This window comes from Zonotrichia albicollis, chromosome 10 (assembly GCF_047830755.1).
Source record: "Zonotrichia albicollis isolate bZonAlb1 chromosome 10, bZonAlb1.hap1, whole genome shotgun sequence".
NCBI lineage: Eukaryota > Metazoa > Chordata > Aves > Passeriformes > Passerellidae > Zonotrichia > Zonotrichia albicollis.
In genome coordinates this window covers 15305458-15327640 of record NC_133828.1, presented here as the reverse complement: position 1 = coordinate 15327640, position 22183 = coordinate 15305458, and the positions used below count along the sequence as shown (strand labels likewise).

Here is a 22183-nt window from a genome sequence, read left to right as displayed (position 1 = left end):
GGGAAAAAGAAAGAAAGATGATGGGGGAAAAGAAGATTATGATAATGGGGAAAAAGAAAGATGATGATGATGGGGAAAAAGAAAGAAGATGATGATGGGGAAAAAGATATATACATAGAAAAAGTAGAAGCCCCCTTCAGTTCATGAAAAATCCATGTAGATGAGGGGCAGTTGTGCAGCCCCTGAGGGCTGGGGGTGACAGGGCAGGGCCAAGCCCCCTCCCCACAGGCCCCATCCCTCTGTGGGTACCTTTGTTCTGGAGTCCCTGGCACAGCACTGAGCTTGCTGCCCTGCACAGTGCATGGAAATGACATAAGAGGTGACCCCTAAACTGCCATAACTCTTTTATGGGTGCCTTGTGAGAGTTATTGTCAGGCTGGGGTGAGCTCTCTGCCTGGTTTTCAATTATGCCTCTCATAGCTATCAAATAAGCTGCAAATCTAATTAATAACCACTGCAGCCAAATGTGGGCTTCATTTGTTAGCTATCAGGGTTCTTTTATCCTGTCATACTCCATGCAGTAATTTATAGACCCTAGTACAAATGGGCATGCACATGTATAAAAGATCCTTCCAACTCTGCACAAATCACTCTATCTGTTCCAAATTGGTATCAGAAGATGTCATTTAGAAACTAATTATGTGATTCGTTAGAGGGATGTTTTATGTGCTACTCCTCTGATTTAAAACAGAAGCAGAAAATAAATAGCCGAGCATTATTTGTCCTCTCTAAAATGGAACAGGAGCTAAAATAAAAAATACACTCCAAGTGTTTTGGCCTGTGCAATTTTCACTTTGTCTTTATTAATTAGTTGTAAGCACAATCTGCATATTTCATTTTCTACAACTTATTACTGAACTGAGAAGCAAAGAAGCTCAGACTGTTCACACAAGGTCTGAGAAAATCCAGCAAATACCTAACCAGATGTAAAAATCAGGAAAATAAAACCTTAGATTTAGATAAAACCAAAACATGCTTAGGACAACTAATACAACCATTCCACCTGGCTGCAAAAAGAAAATACTTGCAAGTTGACAACTACTGACAGGCTCACTCTTGCACTTAGCAGGAGGCTAAATTTGCACCAACCCTCTCCAGAATCACTCTGGGAGTTAAAACTTTCCAGCCAGGGACTCAACACTAACCCGAAAGTGCTGGGTGAAGAACAGGGGTACATAAAGGCAAACACAGACTTGCAGCAATTGCTAAAAATTGCCTTATTTACATTGATCTTTAGGCAAAGTGGCAGCATTATGGCTCTCATTTTAAAGCAAGTCGAGGCTGCATCTTGAAATGCTCTTTGGAGAAAAGATATTGATGTTTTACTGCTTTTAAACAATACAGATACCATAAAAATATTTTTAAACAAACTGAAGCACAGAGATGATCAGCATTTGTCTATGAACAGCCAATCCTCATTATCTATACAGCACAGTTCTGTAGCTCTGCACTCCCTTAAAATATTTTAATGCAAAATCAAACTTTAGGATGCATATTTAAGAGAAGCTTTGGCAAACATCTTTGCAGGGACACAGAGCACATTACCAATTTCCAAGGACAAAGCAGCAAAACAGGGTCTGGGAAAGTAGGACACCACAGTATTCCCACTGCCCTATTTCTGGTCAGCCAATTTCCACAGAAGGCATCTACAAAATCTCAATTACGAGGGAGCAAAAGGTGCATCCTGGGGGGAACAGGCAGTCCCTTTCACACAGAGAAATTGCTACAGTAATTTTTATTGTAGGAGGAAGTTTAACCCAGTCTAGTCAGATCTAGCTGCTTCCACCAAGCTAGTGCTTCATAGTCAAGAAAAAGTGTAACAGATTAGAAATTAAAAAAAAATAAAAAGAAATTTAGTACACTGTTGCCTAAGCTTTGTCACACATTAGGCTGCTAAAGTGAGCTTTTGCTGGAAAAAAAAAAAAAAAAAAAAAAAAAAAAAAAACCACAATTATATTCTAACTCTGAGAGTTTTTTCAAACAAATTCTTTTAAATTTGCTTCAAATAATGCTTTATTTCAGATAGAGAGAAACACTTCCTTATTTCACCTTATTTCTCTGATGAGAATATCACAGCTATTCTGTGACAGGCACATGCAGCCCACAGCGCCAGAATTGTCAGGCACCTGTATATGAGCTAAGAGGAAATGGAAATTATTTACTAGAAGCTCGTTTATGTCAATGCATGCATCATTTCAGCACACACCTGCAGCATTCAGGTGGCCCTTCCTTCCACCTTAATGGGAAAATTAAAAATGGAGCATAAGAACACCTTTCACACACTGTTCTGACTCCTCAGTGCCACACCAAGGAGGGGCTGCAGCTCTAGGAACAACTGGATGCTTTTGCTCTTCAGAGCTGAACAAAACATTGCAGGCAGAGATGTAAACCCAACAGCCTGCTGTCATCCCACCTGCTTTCTGCTCTTTCACTGTGCTCTGAAAACTCCCTTTCCCACCTCCTATTTCCCCTTGCCTTTGATCATGCCCTCCTTCCTTTGCAGAGTCTCCTTCCTCCACAACTCAATCCATCCTGGAGCCATCTCTGTGATGAGGAGTCCCTGTAATATTTCAGCCAGTAAGATCACTGGTTATGAAAAAAAAGACTTTTCTAAAGATGAGGTTTTCTGCAAGCCTCACACTGAAAAGAGTGGTGAATTTATTACACGGAATTAAATGCATTGGATCAAACCCATCAGGGTGAGCACTTGAAAGGGACACTTCTAATCTAGCAGACTGAAAAACTGCCAGGGATTTGCCTCTGGGAAATTAGCATGATCCAGAGAAAACTTCAAGGTTCTCAGCAAATTAATAGGTCTAAGACTAATTATATATTTAGTTCAAAACAGACCCCCAATGCAGCTTCATATGATAATGAAACTGTATCAGACAGTAAGAAGAAGCTGACTGCCTACTAACACACATATATTTTACAGAAAAGAACAAAGCCTTTTCCCCTTCTTAAAGGGATTTTGATGGGAAACAAAAGTAAATAAACAAAGAAAAAAACTCAACACACCAGTAAAACAGAATGTTTATCTGAGTCATACCTTGTCCGTTTTTTCCCAGCCAAAGCATTCAGACATGGCACCACTTTTACATTAAACTAGCACTGCCTTTTACTGATGTCCACAAAAAAAAAGCTGTTAGTTGCATTTATTTACTAACAAAAATTTTGTTTCACTTCAGCAGAATAATTTTTTTCCACTTCATTTTCCATTCACTGTATTTTCCTTTTATATCCAAGGGTTTATGTTTTGTATGGAGTGCATACGTAAATACAAATCTTAAGCAAACAACAAGAGGAAAAGGAGATTTGCTTTTTGAAGAGAGAGGTAAAGAAAACTGCAAAACATTCTTACTAGAAATCTTCTCCTTGAATACTTGTTGAAAAGTATTAATTTATGCCTCATTAGTACTTAGGCACTGAAAGGATTTCCAAAGTAGTCAATAGGTATTAGGTCAGGGTAAACCAATAAACTACTCTCCTCACAACTTTTGCAATCAGTTCCTCCAAATTCAGAAGCAACTGAAAGGCAAGATGAAATACAGTCAGGACTAAATATGGCCAATATTGAACTCTGGCAAACTTGAGCTGTCACATTTTGAAGTGATATTTGCCCAGTATGATTATATCTGTACTTCCCAACAGACATTAAATTCCCATCCATCTCATCCCATGGCACACTTGTGCAGGTACTGATTGCAGCACTACCTTCAGTTCACATTAAAAAAAACAAAACAAAACAAAACAAAACAACATTTTAAAAAATGCTAACTTTTAATGCTTGCAATTATTTTAATGGATTTGGATTACTTCATAATCTGGGTGACCCCAGTATTCAAAATCTGTGTGATGGCATAGGCATATATAGCTTTTTCAATTTGAAGATCTGCTGTATATATGCTGAGTACTGATCTGATGACTTATTTGAACAAATAAACAAAAATAGCCATTTTCCACAACCAGATGTGTTCTGCCTTTAGAAGTGGTTACACTTCCACCCAAAGTCTCAGACCAGATGCATAAAAAAAGCTGCATAAGCACAATAATCATTCCACAAATGTTGACAGGAACCAAATACTGATGAAATTAAGGTCCTGGCAAATCAATAGAATAAGCCAGATGATCATAGGCAGTATCCCTGATGATTAGTGCTGCATAATCAATGAACACCTTCCTGGAAGGATCCTGCTTGTGAGAAGCGCAGCAGAATGCCATCAGGCTAATCCATAAAGCTGCAAACCACTCACTCTCCTCCCATCCAGTGGGAGCACCCTCCCAAGCACTTTGAAGTCTCCTGGTAAGAAATAGAAAATAGAAGGAAAATTCCCCTTGATATATTTTTATGGGCTACCTAAGCAAGAGCCATGAAATTCAGACAGGAAAGCAGCCATGAAGGTTAGATGGGATTTTTCCCCCCCTGTATTCCTTCAACACTGCATGGCATTTATGTCATTTAAAACATTCACTGGGAGAATTTTCATGTACTGCTGCAAGGTACTCGTTTGGCGAGGAGTTGCAAGATGGTTTTTTCACCATTTGTGCCTTCTTCACAAATTAAAACCAGGCTGTGTCCCCACCCGAGCCAGAACATGGGAACTCACAGGACACAATAAACCTATGAGAATTAAAATTACCATAGCAACTCTGCATTTTGATTTGCTGCTATTTTGTTGAATCAGCCAGCCTGGCTCTCAGAGCCATGGTTACTATGGAAGACTGAAGCAGAAATTCACCTTCCTGGGGCAAGGCAGACAGACAGCAGACAAGATGAAATGCTGCAGTCTGCAGAGCTTCACTTATTCAGGAGTCATTTATTTTAAATATCGTCCTCTGTAATTTGATTTAAGTGAGATAAATTATTAATGTTACAAGAATGAAATCTTAAATAAAATTTACCTTTCAAATTGAGATAAATTAGCAAGTGAAAGTGATTAAAATGAGCAAGCAAATACTAGAAAGAGCTCCCAAAACCTACAAAATAAAACAGCTTTGCCAAGGCATTTCAGAGGCCATTATAAGGTTATTTTTTTCATTTCAGATTACTCACTGGCTAATATTAAACATGTAATGCTGCTCTTTCATTTTTTTTAAATCACTGCCAGTATCATTTTACCTTGCACCAGGGCTGAGGGAATGAAAATATTAAAAATTCAGTTTGTTAAAGAATATTGGGGGAAAAAGTACAAAAGGGAATATTATAAAATCTTCATAATACTCTATTTTAAATACGGAGTTTTTATATAAACCCCACAATATATTACACACCTTCAAGAAAAATGGGCAAATGTCTATTAGAGGGTAAGCACACAATGTGGATTTCCCACTGATGAACTTCACAATTAAACTTTCAGCATTTACACAGCAAAAATAAATCAGTGAGCAGCAGCATCTTGACAAAATGTGACCATTTCTTGCAGAGAATTTAGAATTATTTGTCAAACCTACCCTCTAACAGTCAATATACTTGGACAGAAAGAATATTCCAGTACCCTTGCAACATGAATAATCTTTTTTTTTTTTTTTTAATCCTGATGGGTCAGGTACAGGATCTGTCTTGTGGAATTTCTAGTGGGGGCTTGTGAGTGGAATTGGCAGAAAAAAATCCTGTGCAATTTTAAACATACCCTCAATTTGACAGAAGGAGGGGGAAAAAAATCACAGGAAAACAAAGCAGCACCTGTTCAAACATGACATTTAATGCTGTGAAACCCCAGGACAGACATGCATCCACAGACCAGAAATTCAAACATTAGTGCACATTATTCACTAATTGCAAAGGACAACCACTGTTGCATTCAGAGATATTTTTCAATAACAACCTGCTCACTACCCTTGTCTGAGAATACTTTCCTTCCCCTAAAGCTGTAAAATCTCATACCACTCCTTCAAGAAAGACATTTGTAATGCTGCTGCAATGTCTGTCTTTCACCTGCAGGAAAAGATCCTCTAATCCCTTGGAAGAAGGCCAATGTATAAAGACATATATGGAGAAAATAGAATTTAAAGTTTGCAGGACAACATTCCCTAAGGGTAGCTCTGTACACGTGGAATGGGAATTTTTTATTGCAAGAGTTAGGAAATCCACATTGCAGCAACAAAGCAAGAGCACCCAACAAGCTACAGTCTCTTTCATATAGAAATTTTCATTAAAGTGGAGTTTCATAAAGTGAATGATGAAAAAACACAAAGAATAGAGAGCACCAAGTATTAGAAAAATGATTGCAGATCCCTACTCATTTTAAATAGGTATTATTGCTCAGAGCTTAAAAAGGTTTAGAAAAAGAGAAAGTTGTGCCACATCAGGTCACAGGATAGAGGAAAACAATGGAACTCTTGGCAGCACAAGAACTCCAGTGCTCAAGCCCAAGGATGCCATGCAGGAGAGCGGCAGAGCTGGGAGCGCTCACGGCTCAGGCCCTGCTGCTCAGAGCCATCGCTGCCTGCCTGCAGCTCAGCCCCACACCAAGCCCTCCAGAGCCAGCTGAGGGCCCAGCTGTGCTGCCTCCTGCACCAACACAAGCTCTCCCTGCCCAGCAGGTGCCCCAAGTCCTGCAGGGAGCAATGGGAAAACGACTTAGCTCCATGGAAACCTTTCCAGGAGGATGGAAATGGTTTTGTTGACACCCAGGCTAAGAACGGGGCAGTAAGCAATTTCTTTTTTCCCCCCCCTAAATCCTCAAGGTTCATTCAGCACCTCTGAGACTGTGCCAGCTGGACTGGGGGGAAACAAATCCCCTTAAGTATTTCTGGGACAATCTGTGCCGTGGAGCACTGAAGAATCCAGCAGACAGACTTGTCAAGGCACAGGTTTTCTCTACTGTCCTTAAGAAAAAAACACTCAAAAAAAGCCACAAGAGGGGGAGAAGGAAGCTGACAACAAATTAAGAGGGAAACAGCCATGACGGATTCTTTTGCCCAACAGTGCACCCAAACTATGCAGGGTCTCACCAATGTTTCACTGGGTCTCATGATGAATTTAATTAGAGGATTTTCTCAACCTCAGTGCTCCACAATCCAAAGAAACTCTCTACTGCAGCCCAGTAAGAGTAAGTTTTCTCCTTTGCTCCCAGAAACAATAGAAGAAGCATCTGTGATATTTATCACAAGCCATAATTCATGTTATTAACAACTTTTATTGTTCTAAACACACAATCTACCAAAATCCTGCGTTTACCCAACATAAAACCACTCATTTCTCCTGTTCAGTCACTTAATGAAATGCTTCAAAACAGAGGAAGAATATTTTCCACAATTACATGAAAAAGCTTATCTTAATTCCATTAGAGCCTATAATAGGTGGAGAGGGTAAGAACACCCTTCTCCATCCCAGCAAAACAGACAATATTTCCAAATATCTTGACATCATTGACCTTCTCTCAGATTAGCACATAGAAATTACCAACCAGATTTGCTACCTCACAGCAAATGAGTTCCCTGAGAATGTTCCAATCAGTTTCATTTGGGAGCCTTGCTCATGCAGAGTCATTAATAATAAATAGATTAGGTGTTTTGCCAAGATTCATAACCAGCATCCATTTCAGCATATTGAGCCAACTGCATGCATCATAACAGCCCCAAATCTGCAGCAGAGGGTGTAACTCCACCTTGTCCCTGTTTTAGCATTGGGGGAAGGCACATGAAGGACATGAACCTGTTTAACCTTGCACAGGGAAGTTTTGGGGGCCCTAAACAGCAGCCTTCCCTCTCCCAGGAATTTACCAGGGATAAAGGGCCAAGAGCTCTGTTGAGATGCATGGCGGGCAACAATTCCCAGCAGCAGGCAAGGATCTGACTAGACAAGGAATTTGCTTCTCTCTCTAAGGATAAACAACCACAGGAATAGGTTGTCCAGAGAGGTTCCCCAATCCTGCAGCCTTCCATGGCCTGACAGCAAAGAGCTCCCAGGTGTGAGTTCAGTGCCAGCCCTGCTTTAAGAATGCCCCCGATGGCCCCTGAGCCTAAACACCCACCCAGATCCTCAGTTACTCTCAAATCATAGCAAATGAAACCAACCAGCATCATCTTCACTTATTTCAGCTGCTAATTTTAATACTAATAATAATTTTTATTAGCATTTAATTTTTAACAATAATTTAGCAAATCTGTCTGAAAGTGTTACCTGGACTACACCATCCTATGATAATTTAGAGCTCACAATCTGATGCAAGTTCCATGCCTCAGTATGGAAAATGGGGTAAAAAGATATACTTTGTTTTGCATGGCATTACATGATAACTCTTGCAGTAAGTGAAAACAGTAACACCGATGATTCTGAAAGTAAAATCAGTTTGAGTAATGAAAGGGCTGCTCAGTTTGACACACCAAGAACTGAAACTAAAACAACCTGAACCCTGAAAGCTACATGCACACACCAATGGGAAAATTCAAGCATTAAATTCAGGTAAAAGATAAATGAGAAATAAAGAAAATAAAAGTATGTGAGATACAAGAAGACATTCCAGAAGAGGCAGAGGTACTATTAAGGACCACACTGAAGCAAACAAACAAACCCCACCTAAATTCAGCTCTTTTCTCCACAATAAACTGCACCACAATGCGTCAGTGCTCCAACTGATCTGCCGCACTGTGTTTAGTGAAAGCAGCCAAACCAACACTCAAAAGGCACAGGATGGAGCCCTCATCACTCCCACAACACTCCACAGACCTCAGAGCACTTTTGGGGTGCAGTGCTCACATCAATCATGGCTTTCAACCAACCACAGCCTTCTGGGGACAAGTTGAAGCAGCTCTGAGTTTCTCTCTATTCTTCTGTTTCATGAACTCTTCATGCACATGGCTCAGTGCGTGCCTCATACTCATACCTATAAGCACTGCATCATGTTCAACACACACAAAAAACCCCAACATCCCCCACCACAGCTGCCATGCAGCTTAACTTGTGCAGCTGCCAGTGGCCCAGGTAAGGCCCACACCAAAACTAGCACATTTCTCAAAATGGGGTGAGGAAAAACCACAAAGTAGAGGGACAAAACTGGTTTTTGCTCTCTAACCCACCACAAGGCGCACTTCATTTCATGTAATCTCAATGAGAGGCCACCTCTTGCCTCTTCCCTTGGTAGAAATGCAGTTTCTTTTGTACCTGGCACTGTCAACAGTAAATGCAGAATGCTGGAGAAAGGGTTATGTGGAAGTCCAGCAGGAGGAACTGACCATGCAACTGCCTCATTTCCACATTATGACAATTGTGCCCTGAACCTGACTTCTTTCAGACAGCAGAGACTCTCTTTGAGTCCATAGGGTGAAGTATAAACAGGGAAGAGAAAGAAGGACAAGAAGTGGAGGGGAAAGAACAAGGGTCCATGCCTGCCCTTGGTGAGACTTAGGGGAATTATGCACACACAGACAGGAAAGATCATCACTGCCAGGTCTGTCCACCCCAGCAGGGCACACAGATGGCTGCCAGGAGCTACATCAGGCACGGCCACACATCACCAGGGTGATGCCATGCAAGTGCCACGAGCTGCAGACCTGCCACTGTCACTGTGGTGTTTACAACAATACACAACGTGCTTACAGCCAGGGTTGTTTGGGAAGTTAGGGCAGCTGGTCCAGCTGAGACTGGAGGAGACTTTATCCACATCCTCTACAAATCACTCACAGCTCCTTGTGAAGCTCACAGCACGTGGTTTTGTACTGGTACTGGCCAGAAGTGCTGGTGGCACACACAGCCCTGCACTCTGGCTGAGAAGCTGTGCTAAGGCACTTTGGAGGGTGCTCCACACTCAGCACTGGTCTAGAGCAAGAACCTGCTCACACTACAGTCCATCAGTGCTCTCCCGTATGGAAGACCTAAGTCATCCCTTCCTGACCTAAATCCCCCCAGATTCCAGGGCAACAAGCTGCTCAAAGGTTGCCCTCTGTGCATCATGGTGTAGATGTGAAAGGGAGATGTGCTCTGTGCTGCAGGCTGAGTTTGGAAAGACTGCCCTTCCCCTTTCCCAGGAACCCAGCTCTGCTGAAGGGATCTGGAATGCTTCTCCCAGCTGAGCACACCCTGAGTGTCACAGACATCTTTTATGAAAAATCCTTTCCTTAGGATTTTTCCTCCTGAGAAGCTGAGAGGCCTCAGGAACAAAATGTAAACAATAGTTATCTGCTGCTGTGGGATGCAACAGGTGCATCTGTGATTGGTCTCATGTGGTTGTTTCTAATTAATGGCCAACCACAGTCAGCTGGCTTGGACAGAGAGTCCGAGACAGCTGCCTTTGTTATCATCCTTTCTTTTTCTATTCTTAGGATTTCCTCAGAAGGCAAGCTTTCTTCCATTCTTTTAGTATAGTTTTAATATAATATATATCATAAAATAATAAATCAGCCTTCTGAAACATGGAGTCAGATCCTCATCTCTTCCCTCAACCTGAGACCCCTGTGAACACGGTCACACCCTGATTGAAACCTGCCCTACTAAACACCAGGCTTAGGGAGCTCTGCACAATGAACCCATTCTCTTCAACTTTCCCAACCCCAAATTCCCTAGCACAGCTTCTCCCAGCAGATACCCTTCCCCAGTGCTGGTTGTCAAGCTGTGCACACTCACACCCTCCCCTCAAACCTGTGCTGGCAGGAGAAGCGCTCTCAAACCTCGTGTTTTCTGCCACAAGCAGTGCCAGACAAGCAAGGCAGGAAATGCAACAGCTGCTTTGCAGCCTGCTGAATGCAACTTCTTGTTGTGTGGAAGGTGGTAGTTCATGCAGGAGCTGTGCTGGATCACCTCTGACAAAGCCAGGACTAGGCAGGAGGAACCAAACCTGATGGTTTCAACACCCCGGGCAAAGCCAGGATTAAGCAGGAGGAGCCAGACCTGGTGGTTCCAACCTGCTGAACACAGGAGAGTTATTTGAGAATAAAATAACTCTGATGGTTCAGGGGAATGGTTGATCACAGAACCTGGGTGCTCCAGATGTAAAACCTATGAATTAGGAATGAAACAGTATCAGGAGTAATGAAGAGGACACATTTGCTCTGCCACATTGTGCCTCAAGGCCCCATTCACTACAGATGGATACAGTGATGTAAAAATATGCAACTTTCAAGACAACAAAGTAGTCTGTGCTGTTTTGCTAAGTTTGACACACCAAGAACTGAGTTTATTTTGAATAAACTTTCCTCTCAGATCTTTGCCTGTGTCTTCAAAGACTTCATCTACTGAGCTAGTTCACAGAGAAAGCTTGCTACAGATCCCCAGTGACCCAGATAGCAGCTGCATTCCAAATTCTCAGCCTGACAGTAACTCTGTGAATGTTTTTACATAGCAATTGCCCTTTGATGGTGCACTTTCTGCCAACACATTGACAAGAAGCAAACTTTAGCAAAACAAACAAGAGCTGCAGAAACAACCACCTTGCAATGGGTACCTTCCTGCCATCATTAATCCCTCGTTTCCTGCCACTTCTGACCGTGTATCCATGGACCCTGATTCCATGAATGCTAAAAGACATTGTGTCTCTCAACAGCTCTCAAAAAGACATTGTCTCTCTCCGTTCCTCACAAAGAAAACTACAATCAAGGCAAGTTTGCTGAAATCAAGCTTTCTGAGGTATAGAACATGATGCTGTATGATGTGTTACAGGCTTTAGTGAAAGCAAGCTCAGGAGAGATGTGTCACTCTTCAGAGCTTCTCACTATCCCTGTTTTTATGCAGATTCTCTTCCGAAAAAAATCACGAAAAAACTTACTACATATTTTTTCATGTGTTTTTCACCATGAAAAACCCCAAACTCCTCTTTTTCTTGTGCTGGCAACTGAGTGACCTACATCCTGGAGCACGTGCATCTATGAACATTTCTTTTTCCTTGTTCATTCCCATTTCCAGCTGCAGATGCTTCATCCCCTCTCATTAGTGTCCTAATGCCCTCCCTGGTATTTTGTTGCATTACCAAGTCTTAGAGCAGCACAGAAAGCTCAGACACTTAAGAACATCATCTCCAGCAAATCAGGACATGTCCAAGTCCTGTATTCTTTCTCACCTGGCTCAGAAGCCAACACTGCAAACACCAGAGGATGGGAATCCTGAGAAAAATGAACAGCAGATCAAAGGCCATTTTCTGAGCTGATTTCTATAGGTGGAATTATCTTAAATCACTAAACCATTTGGCTGGGGTATGCATGTAGCACTGCTAACTTGAACATAAACCTTTTCCCTGACACCAGTTATATTCCAGGATAAGAGGGTTGTGTTGTTGCTTGTATAAAACAAAAATAATGCCAGCTCTGATCAGAAACCTCTATTCAGACAGCCCTGGCTCCTTGAGCAGGAACTGTATCCCACATAACTGCTGAGCCATGAAAATGACTGAATTTCCTCCTTACTGGAATGCTAAAGAATCTCCCACACAGCTTTTAATTCCTCCCTCATTTTCCTGTGGTATCTGACTGCAACAAAAGCTCTAAAACAAAACTGGATTGATTGCTGCCCTACTAATCCCCAATCCAGTGACTTTGGGGACAGCAAACCACAGAGATTATTCCATCAAGTGACAAAGAACACACTACACCTTGGGGCTAAGTGCATTATTATGTGTTGTTGCTCAAATTCAAACCCAGACACATGTAACAAGATATCAGAACCAAATGCTCCTCTAAATACCCAAGTATTAGTATCAGCTACACACCAATATACAAAATATTCTACAGCAAGAAACATGGAACACCATGATTAAAAAAGCAGTAAGTCACACAAACATGTTGTTGTTTTGGAGAAATATTTCTCTTTTGGTGTCTAAAAAGGAAGCATGAGAAATTCTTCCTGATCATTCCAGTAGGAGGAAACTAAGACAATATAGAAAAGAGTTTAGAAAACTCTGAGCCAGAAATGACTTGTCTGCAGCACAGCTTCACATCAGGCAGCCACTGATCACCACATGCAGGCAGACAGTGCTGAGACATGGGCTCAGACCCAAATTCCACAGGCAGCATCCAGGCAGTGCATTTGTCTCCAGCAGGTAAAAAAATAATCTCTGATTTTCTTCTGGGTTTGTCAACAATCACATATTTATCTCATCTGTCTCCACAAACAGGGGTTTGTGTATTAACAAATAAATGCACAGAGCAATTCCAAATCCCCCCTCTCCTTTGTTCAGCACCGCTGTTAGCTGCTACAGCTTTTGAATTTCACCCCACAGAACCAAGCTAATCTCGCCACTGCATGCAAAGCCATCTGCTTAAAAAATAATTTAAAAAACAATCACAAAATCAAGATCAATTCCTTTTTCCCTGAATTCTGGACCGAGAGGCAGATTGGGCATGGTCTATAACAAATAACGGGGCAAGGTTTTTTTTGTTCATGATGGGATCACAAAAGGTAAAAGGACTACTCACACTTGAAAAAAAACCCAAACTTATTTTAAAATATTGTTCAAGTCTAATTTAATGTCTCAACATGGTAAAAACCCTCCAAGATGAAGATGCTGTATGTCACCCTGTGCAAAGTGACAGTTGCCACTGACACAGCTGCTTTTTCTGCAGCTGCTCATTCAGTGCATGTCAGACCTGGCTGCCCCAGAGCTGATACAGATAACCATCACTTATTCAATTAGTGGTCTCTGCTCTATTTATAGAGCAATATCTGCATTAGAAAGGGAATAATAATGCCCCACATCAGGATAGCCCAAGTCTCATGGACATTAAAGAATGTGACTCTCAGCTCCTGTGAAGAATGCACCTCAATAAAGATAAAGAAAAGGGAACATGGAAAACAAAACCAGATTGGCCTGGATCAGAGCCAGGACTATAATTCACTAAATTCTGTGCTCAAGCCTGCTGACCTCAATGATGAATATCTGAGGCTCCCAGAGGCTTCTCTCCAATTGCTCCTGCACACCAGAGCCCGGATTTCCAAACTGCCACAAGGAAAATGCAAAAATCACTATGAATAAGGAAGAACCAGGGCAGGTTCTCCACTCCAGCAATCACCACCCTAACCAGAGAGACCTGTCTCTCTTGCTCTCCAATTTTTTTATTTTCTTCTTAATTTTGGAAATTAAAGAAGAATCTGTGAGATGAGGCCAGTCAGAATAACTCCATGGACTGGGCCCCTCTTGGATGTGTCCTCTGCTTTCTTATAGAACTTATTTCTCTTGGCAGTGGCAAGTTTGCTGCTGTTTTTAGGGGAAAAGAGGGAGATGAACAGAAGGTCATGAAGTGCCACTACCTTCTCCCTGTGAGCACAGAGTGAGCACCCCAGACTCTGCACACAGCTGTGCTGACTTCAGCATCCCTCCTCAGCCAGCACAGCCATCCCAGCGGCAGGAGCCGCTTAATCCGGGAGGGAATTGATCTGTAAAACGCTGTAATGAGCTTCGACAGAACAGGGCCATCGATAGGGGAACACACGTCAAAGGGCAGCAGGCTGAGAGCTCCAGCCCTGCCCTGTGCCCTGCTGGCCAGGCAGGATCAGCCTCCTCTGCTGGGCAGCTCTGGGGTCCCCATCACCCTGCACAAACCCAAATCTAGGCAGGATAAACCTCCTTGGGCTCACATCACCCTGCACAACCCCAAATTCAGGCAGGATCAGCCTCCTCTGCTGGGCAGCTCTGGGCTGGTCTCACCCTGCACAACCCCAAATTCAGGCAGGCTCCTCCTCACTCTGGGGTCCCCATCACCCTGAACAACCCCAAATTCAGGCAGGCTCCTCCTCACTCTGGGGTCCCCATCACCCTGAACAACCCCAAATTCAGGCATTCTCCTCCTCAGTCCCCATCACCCTACACAAACCCAAATTCAGGCAGACTCTTCCTCCATCCCCATCACTCTGCACAACCCCAAATTCAGGCAGGCTTCTCCTCACCCTGGGGTCCCCACCACCCTGCACAAACCCAAATTCTCTCGGTCCCCATCATCCTGCACAACCCCAAATTCAGGCAGACTCTTCCTCAGTCCCCATCACCCTGCGCAAACCCAAATTCTCTCGGTCTCCATCACCCTGCACAACCCCAAATCCAGGCAGGATAAACCTCCACAGTCCCCATCACCCTGCACAACCCCAAATCCAGGCAGGATAAACCTCCTCAGTCCCCATCACCCTGCACAACCCCAAAAACAGGCAGACTCTTCCTCAGTCCCCATCACCCTGCACAACCCCAAATTCAGGCAGGCTCCTCCTTCCCGGTCACCATCACCCTGCACAACCCCAAATTCAGGTAGGCTGTTGTTCCATCCCCATCACCCTGCACAAACCCAAATCCAGGCAGGCTTCTCCTGGCTGGAAGAAGGCAGAGCTGCCTCCAGCCCCTGCAGCTGCAGGAGTGGCCCCTTGCCCTGAGCAATGGCTCTGCTGGAAAGGCAGCAGCCATTTAGCCCTCCTACCTGGCAGCTGTTGAGCATTTAACACAAAAAGACATTAGTGTCCATTATAGATAGGTCTGGAGTCCCCTTCTCCTTCTAAAAACGTCCAAAATATCAATAAAGCAAAAATTGCTTACATGCTTTGCTGAAATGCCACACAAAAAAGTCAAAGGTGGTTAGTAGCTTCTTCAGAGAAATAAAAGTTTCAGAGCAGCAATTAGCTTATATTTCTCAAAGTCTACCATTGACTTTTTTCAGCTTTTTTAAAATAAAAAAAAAAAAAATTAATAAAGATCATTTAGAAATCCAGCCAGCAAGTGAAAAAAAACCCTTTAACTATATTTAAGCCGAACATTAATGCAGACAACTCAAATGATAATTTTTAATATTCATAAATTGAGAGTGAACATGATGAAAGTGATTTCTAGAAATCACTTTCTGGACTCTCATACCTCAGAACCTGTGATGCCAAATAAGCAAATAAAAAAAGCAGCAAGACCTGGGCACGTGGGCCTGCAACAACAACAGCAAACCAAGAGAACAGGCATCAAAGTGTTAGATACCAACAAAGACCTTGGCCAGGGCTGAAGGAGATAAGGTAACAGAGCTTCTGGAAAAGAAATCAATACCTGAAACCAAAGAGGATCATTGAATCAGAAAAACTATCCTTGTTTTTTTTTTTGGCACTCAATTTTTAATGAGCAAAATGTTCACTGCCCAAGTCAGAAACGCTGCCAATGCCTTTTAAGTGGTGTTTGCTGGTGATTAATGGTATATCCTACTAAAAGTACGATAAGAAGCAAACCAATGAAAAATCATCAGTGGAAATGAAAAAAAAAAAAAAACCAAAAAAAAACCAACCAACCAAAAAAAAAAAAAAAAAAAAAAACAAGGACCAAGATGTTCATCAAATGCCCAAATGCCCTTCTTCCCTTCTTCAAAATGCTACAGTTTTAATGTTTGGAAAATAATAATAAAAACAAACCCAAACCCACACAAAAAAGACCTGAAGAGCAAATCAAGGCATTTTAAGAGTGTATAAAGAAAAAAATTTAAGACTCTGTTCATTTTCTATCAAATCTAGTTACTTGTCCTACATCTTAAAGGAGTTGCAAGCAAATACTGCAATTTAATATCTTTGCTTGTATTTCCTAATTAACAAATATACTTCAGCAGCTTTGCAAATTGGCTTGAATTCAGGAAAATATTAACCATCTGCCTGAAACTAAGCACATTTTATACCTTCCTGAAGTCAGCTGGAAAGAGAAGCATGCATGCCTATATGCTAAAAATGAACATATGCTCCAGTGATATGCTGAAATGGAGCCTTGGTGTTAAAAGGTCTTAATTCATGCTTGAAACCATCTTGAAATTCTTAGTGAAAGGCAGTATGGCAAGAAAAACACTGGGTTTATCCTCATTTGAGCCACTAAACTTCAGATTATATATATATTTTTTAAACCAGATGACAGCACAGACACCTCATCATTCTCTCTGGCTCTGCAAAGGGGTTCCCCAAAATATTCGGCTGCAAAACCAAGGCCTGAAGCTGTAACATGCACATTATTCCCGTGGTCTTGGGTAAGCATCTGCAGAGGGGCTGCAAAAACTAACGAGCTCAGCAGCCCCATGACTCATTTGACAGGCTCAAGATGCTCGCACACGTAGCAGCTGGGTTATTTTTAAAGCAACGCAGAAATATCCACAGAAACATACACGGAAATAAACACCCGACTATGAGACACACATATACATTTCTGTTCCACGGACGCTCGGCTGTCTCCCTGGGGCCATTCCTGCCAGCAGCAGGAATCCCTGGAGCCCCAATGGCCAAGGCCGGGCTCGGGTAGCCCGAGGTGCGGATCAGTGCCCGATCCCGGGGGGGAGCGGCCATCCCGCAGGGGGGAAGGGGGACGCAGGGGAAGGGTCGGTACCGGATGAGGGTTCGGTACCGGATGCAGGGATGGGGGTCGGTACCGGATGCGGGGGAAGGGTCGGGACAGGATGCAGGGAAGGGAACGGTAACTGATGCAGAGGAGGGTTCGGTACCTGATGCGGGGAAAGGGTCGGCAACGGATGCAGGGATGGGGTCGGTACCGGACGCAGGGATGGGGTCGGTACCGGACGCAGGGTACCTGATACAGAGGAGGGTTCGGTACCGGATGAAGGGATGGGGTCGGTACCTGATACGGAGGAGGGTTCGGTACCGGATGAAGGGATGGTCCGGTACCAGATGAAGGGATGGGGTCGGTACCTCATACAGAAGAGGGTTCGGTACCGGATGAAGGGGATGGGGTCGGTACCTCATACAGAGGAGGGTTCTGTACCTGATGCCGCGGCGGGGGCGCCCCCGGGCAGCGCCGCTCGCTGTTGCTGCGGGCGGGTGGCGGCGGCGGCGGCGGTGGCGGGGGGCGGCCTCCCCATCATCATCATCATCACCACCATCAGCAGCAGCCCCGGGAGCAGCGCGGAGAGGCGCCCGCAGGTGCCCGGCATGGCGAGCAGCCCGCGGGCAGCGGAGGCATATTGCGGGAGCGCGGCCGGCGCAGCGCTCCGCACCCGCGGCCCCGGGCCCGGCTCTGCTGCTGCTGCGGCAGCGGCGCTGCCCGCCCGCCCACCGACCGACGTGCCGGGGCGGGGCCGAGCGGGGCCGCCTCCCACAGGTGCCCGGGGTGTCACCGCCCCTCTCCCCCAGGTGCCCGGGGTGTCACCGCCCCCCTCCTCCAGGTGCCCGGGGTGTCACCGTCCCTCTCCCCCAGGTGCCCGGGATGTCGCCCCCTCTCTCCTCCAGGTGCCCGGGGTGTCACTGCTCTGAGGCCGCCCCCCTCTCATCGCCCCCCGCACTTGTTGCCGCGGGGCAGCCGCGGTGTCAGTGACCCACAGATCCACAGAACCACGGAATCCACTGGGCTGGGAAAGGCCTTCGAGGTCACCGAGTCCACCCTGTGGCCCAAGAGCACCGTGTCAAGCGCTGAGTGCCACCTCCAGGCTGTCCTGAAACACCCGCAGGGATGGTGACTCCGCAGGAATGCTGACACCACCGCCTCTCCGGGCAGCCCGTTCCGGTGTCCGATCACCCTTTCTGTGAAAAAACTCTGCCTAAACCTCCCCTGGCACAGCTTAGGGCTGTGTCCTCTCCTCCTGAGCCCATCTGGCTGCTGCTGCTGCTGCTGCTTTCAGGGAGCTGCAGGAGCGGCGAGGTCTCCCCTTGGCCGCCTTTTCTCTGGGATAAACATGCCCGGCTCTCTCAGCTGCTCCTCATCTCACTTGTGCTCCAGAGCCTTCCCCTTCTCTGGCCTCACAAACACATGTACACACATTCCAGTTTTACTAATGTGCATCCTTAATTGTAAAAAATACATTCAGGAGAGCTAAGAATGTTTGTTCTCTGTACTGCTGATCGGTGCAGTGTTGGATATCAGGGACTGCTGATAGGAATAATCATGCACACGAGGCAGGGAGATGGCTGTGTGCAGGATCAAGGCTTTAGGAGGTGTAATGTCATTTTCAAGGCTGTCACAGTGACTGGAACACATGCCTGATGAGGAGGGGCTGAGGGAGCTGGATGTATCCACACAGCCCAGGTTGGAGTAATGGAAAACCACTGCAGTGCTCACAGCAGATAAGGCTGGAAAAAAACCCAAAACCCAAGGAAAGGGAGTACATCCAGACAAACCAAAGTGCCCCAGAGCAGGGGGGCAACCCCAACCTGTGTCCCTGGGAGCTGAGCACACACTGGGATCACTCCTGCCCATGCCAGGATTCCAGGGAGACCAACATCCCATTCTCTGTAAGCACTTAGAGAACAGGCTGACACTAAATCTTCACTGGATGTTGAAATGGTGAATAGAAACTTCTTTGGAAAGTATAAAATTACTTGAATTGCCTTTTAACAAACAAAGATCAGTCAAATAAAAGGTTTATTTTAGACACTATAACATACTAGGCCAAATCATGTTGTTTTCAGATGATAGAAAATTTCTTCATTGAAAGAGAAACAGAAGGAATAGAGTCACAAACTATAGCAGGATATAAATTTGCCCATACTGAAAGGAAGAACTGACAGGTTACTGTGCATATTTTCAATGTATCTCTTATAAAATCTAATAAAAATACATTTTTCCTTATGCCTCCACATCTTTCTACACAGTACAATGTAATTACTTCACTGCCATTAACAATGACTTGAAATAGATTTGGGATTGACACAGGAAATACAATTTGCTTTTATTGCAGATGCTGATAGTCCATTGGCACCATTTTGGAGCAGTCACTGCTTGCAGGATAGTGGGGAAACGCACATCCTCCTCAGCAGGTACTTCTCAATACTGTTATTTATTGTCAATCTATCAATCTCTTTTTCTTAATCAGCACCAAAAAAACCTTTGCCATGAAAACCTGATTTCATTTTATAGGACCTTTCTTGAAAGGCAGCAAAGGACCGCAAAAACCAGACAAATAAAACAATAATTTATTTGATGTGAAATTCCTCCAGGAGCTCATAAAAAAAAATAAATCTCCTTTTAGTGTAGCAGACATGCTCAGTGCCTATTTGCTTAATTAACATCCTCTCACCCAGCTTTCTATTTCAACATTTTATGTGGGCACTGGGAAGGAAAAGTGGCTCTTCCTGCACAGCCACTCTTGGAGCTGAATTAATTTTGGATTCCCTGCAACTCTGTGTGGTCCCAGGTGGGAAAAGGGACCTGCAGAAATCTTGCTGCTGCTGCTCTGGGCTTCCTTTTTTTCAGGAATTTGTCTGGTGACTGAGGGTGTGGCAGATCACAAATCCATTCCCAAATGTTTGCAGACGTGAGCTTTTAGCAAGATATAAATTATTTGCAGAGGAATAGTTGAACCAGCTTGGCAGCTGGAACATTTTAAATTAATGTTGATGATATGAATATGCACAATTATTCATTTATAAAGTTCTAGGGGGAAAGAAATCTGTTAAATGGATGATAAAAGCTTTCTTGAAAATTGCTCCAAATGGGGAATAACATGTGGAAATTAATTGTCTGCACTACATTTAGAAAAATTACTAGGAAAAATCAGGGTACATAATAACATTAATTTAGGCAAAAATATAAACACAATCAAAATTTTCTTCTTGAACAAATTTTCTTTGAAGAAATGAAGGTCTGTAGTAATTTATTTCAACTACCTGAGTATTCTCTTGAGGAATTGTGTCCAGTAGTAACTCCTGCAGTCTTTAAAGGTTGTTATACATTCAAATTGCAAACAAATTGCAGCCATTGTCATCAACCACTGAACTTGGCATCTGCTGTTCTGCCAGGGCTGAAAGTGTGTGCACAAATGACACAGAAATGTCAATCTGTATGGACTCTGCAAAACTCTCAAATGCAGTACCACACAGGCCTGGTCTGCATGTAAAATTACAAATAATGTAAATTACAATGGGGTATTTTAGTGTCAATGTTCTTATCACATTTTCAAGGTGTGTTCTGTGTCCTGCAAACCTAGTCTTAGCATATTCTGTGTGTTTGTCATAAGGGGTAATAATTCAGACTTTCAGGAGGTTCATCAGGAAGATGCAGTAGAACAGATTGAAAAATACCTTGTGAGAAGATGGGCAGCTGACAGCACTAACCTCAATTCTTTATGCAGATCAGACAATCTATTGCTGAGAAGTTCCTGTAAATATCTTTTCACACTATTTCCAATTGTTCACCATGTTCTTGAGAATGCCTGAACCGGGGATTAAAAAATATTAATGTACTGATATGCAGTAAAGAATTAATGTATTAGCAATTAATTTACAAACCAACTAATGATCAAAATGCATAGTAAAGTATCATTCAGGTGTGCAAAGAGTGGAAGTACAGCAGCATAGCTCCAGTGCAGTGGTGTAAATGAAAATTACCTCAGTACATGGGCCACCATCTTACCTCAGGTGGCTGCACCATAAAATGGGAATTTGAAAAATTCTGTTGCCTTGTTCCTGTAATGATACAGCTTGTTGTCACTAATTTCTCAATAATAATGTATTAATTTGGAGCTGCTAGGCAGATGCAGTGATCCCTGTGCTGCTATCCAAGTGCAGGTGTCTTATTTACCAGGATTATTTAACAGGCCTGTGTTGGCTGCAAGGTGTGTGGAACAAAGGCTAAAAGTCACATTTGGCTTTTAACAAACATGTTTGTTGCTGTTGTGTTTCTTACACCAGGTACAGCTACTGTGACATCAGTGGAAGTTGTTAATTTAACCACAAATATCAGATCTTCATCTTTTCTGTCTCCTTTATTACTCTTGTCTTTAGGTTAACAAATTCTCTACTAGCAAGCCAGGGAACTCACTAGTTTGGAGTTTTTCTGAAGTGTTCACAATCACATTTATTTTTCACTGTTTGTTTTATCAGTAAAACACACTCACGTGTGCCTTTGTTGTGACACAAAATATTGCTGTCACCCCACTCACACAAGGTGAATATGACTGGTAATCAGAAAAAATGTAACACTGAGATTAAATGAGAATAAAAATACAAGGAAAGAAACTCCACCTCTCTGAGAATTTTCCTAACTTCAGGACAAGATGTCACCATTTTCTACAGCAATGTGGCACCTATAAAGTCTAAAATATTTATTTCTGGCATGCAGAAATTTCTGCTGGAAATCAGTTTTATGGTGATAGTATATAGTTTGTGACTAGATCATTTTTCTTGCTTTGATTACAAGATTTTTTGACTCAAGGTGCCACTTGAGGTGCGAACCTAAAAGCTGTGTAAATGTAAGGTTTTTGAATTTAGCACATAATTGTGGAGTACAAACATATATTATGAAATATTTCTGGTGAATTAAATGCATTTTAAAAATACACCTAAGAAAACCCAAACAAAAACAAGCCTACAACAGAA

The 22183-nt window shown here is 43.3% G+C and overlaps 1 protein-coding gene across 2 annotated transcripts in view; it reads right to left on the bottom strand.

Moving 5' to 3' along the window:
- FAM171B (family with sequence similarity 171 member B) overlaps positions 1-18046 on the bottom strand; it is a 37563-nt gene extending 19517 nt beyond the window's left edge. Inside the window, exon 1 of one of the 2 annotated variants that reach the window (XM_074548163.1) lies at positions 17637-18046. In XM_074548163.1, the coding sequence (XP_074404264.1) occupies positions 17637-17805 (169 nt within the window). In that variant the 5' untranslated portion in view covers positions 17806-18046. The remainder of the gene's footprint in view (positions 1-17636) is intronic. The other variant, XM_074548162.1, reaches the window with a different exon arrangement.
- Positions 18047-22183: the final 4137 nt, after the last annotated feature.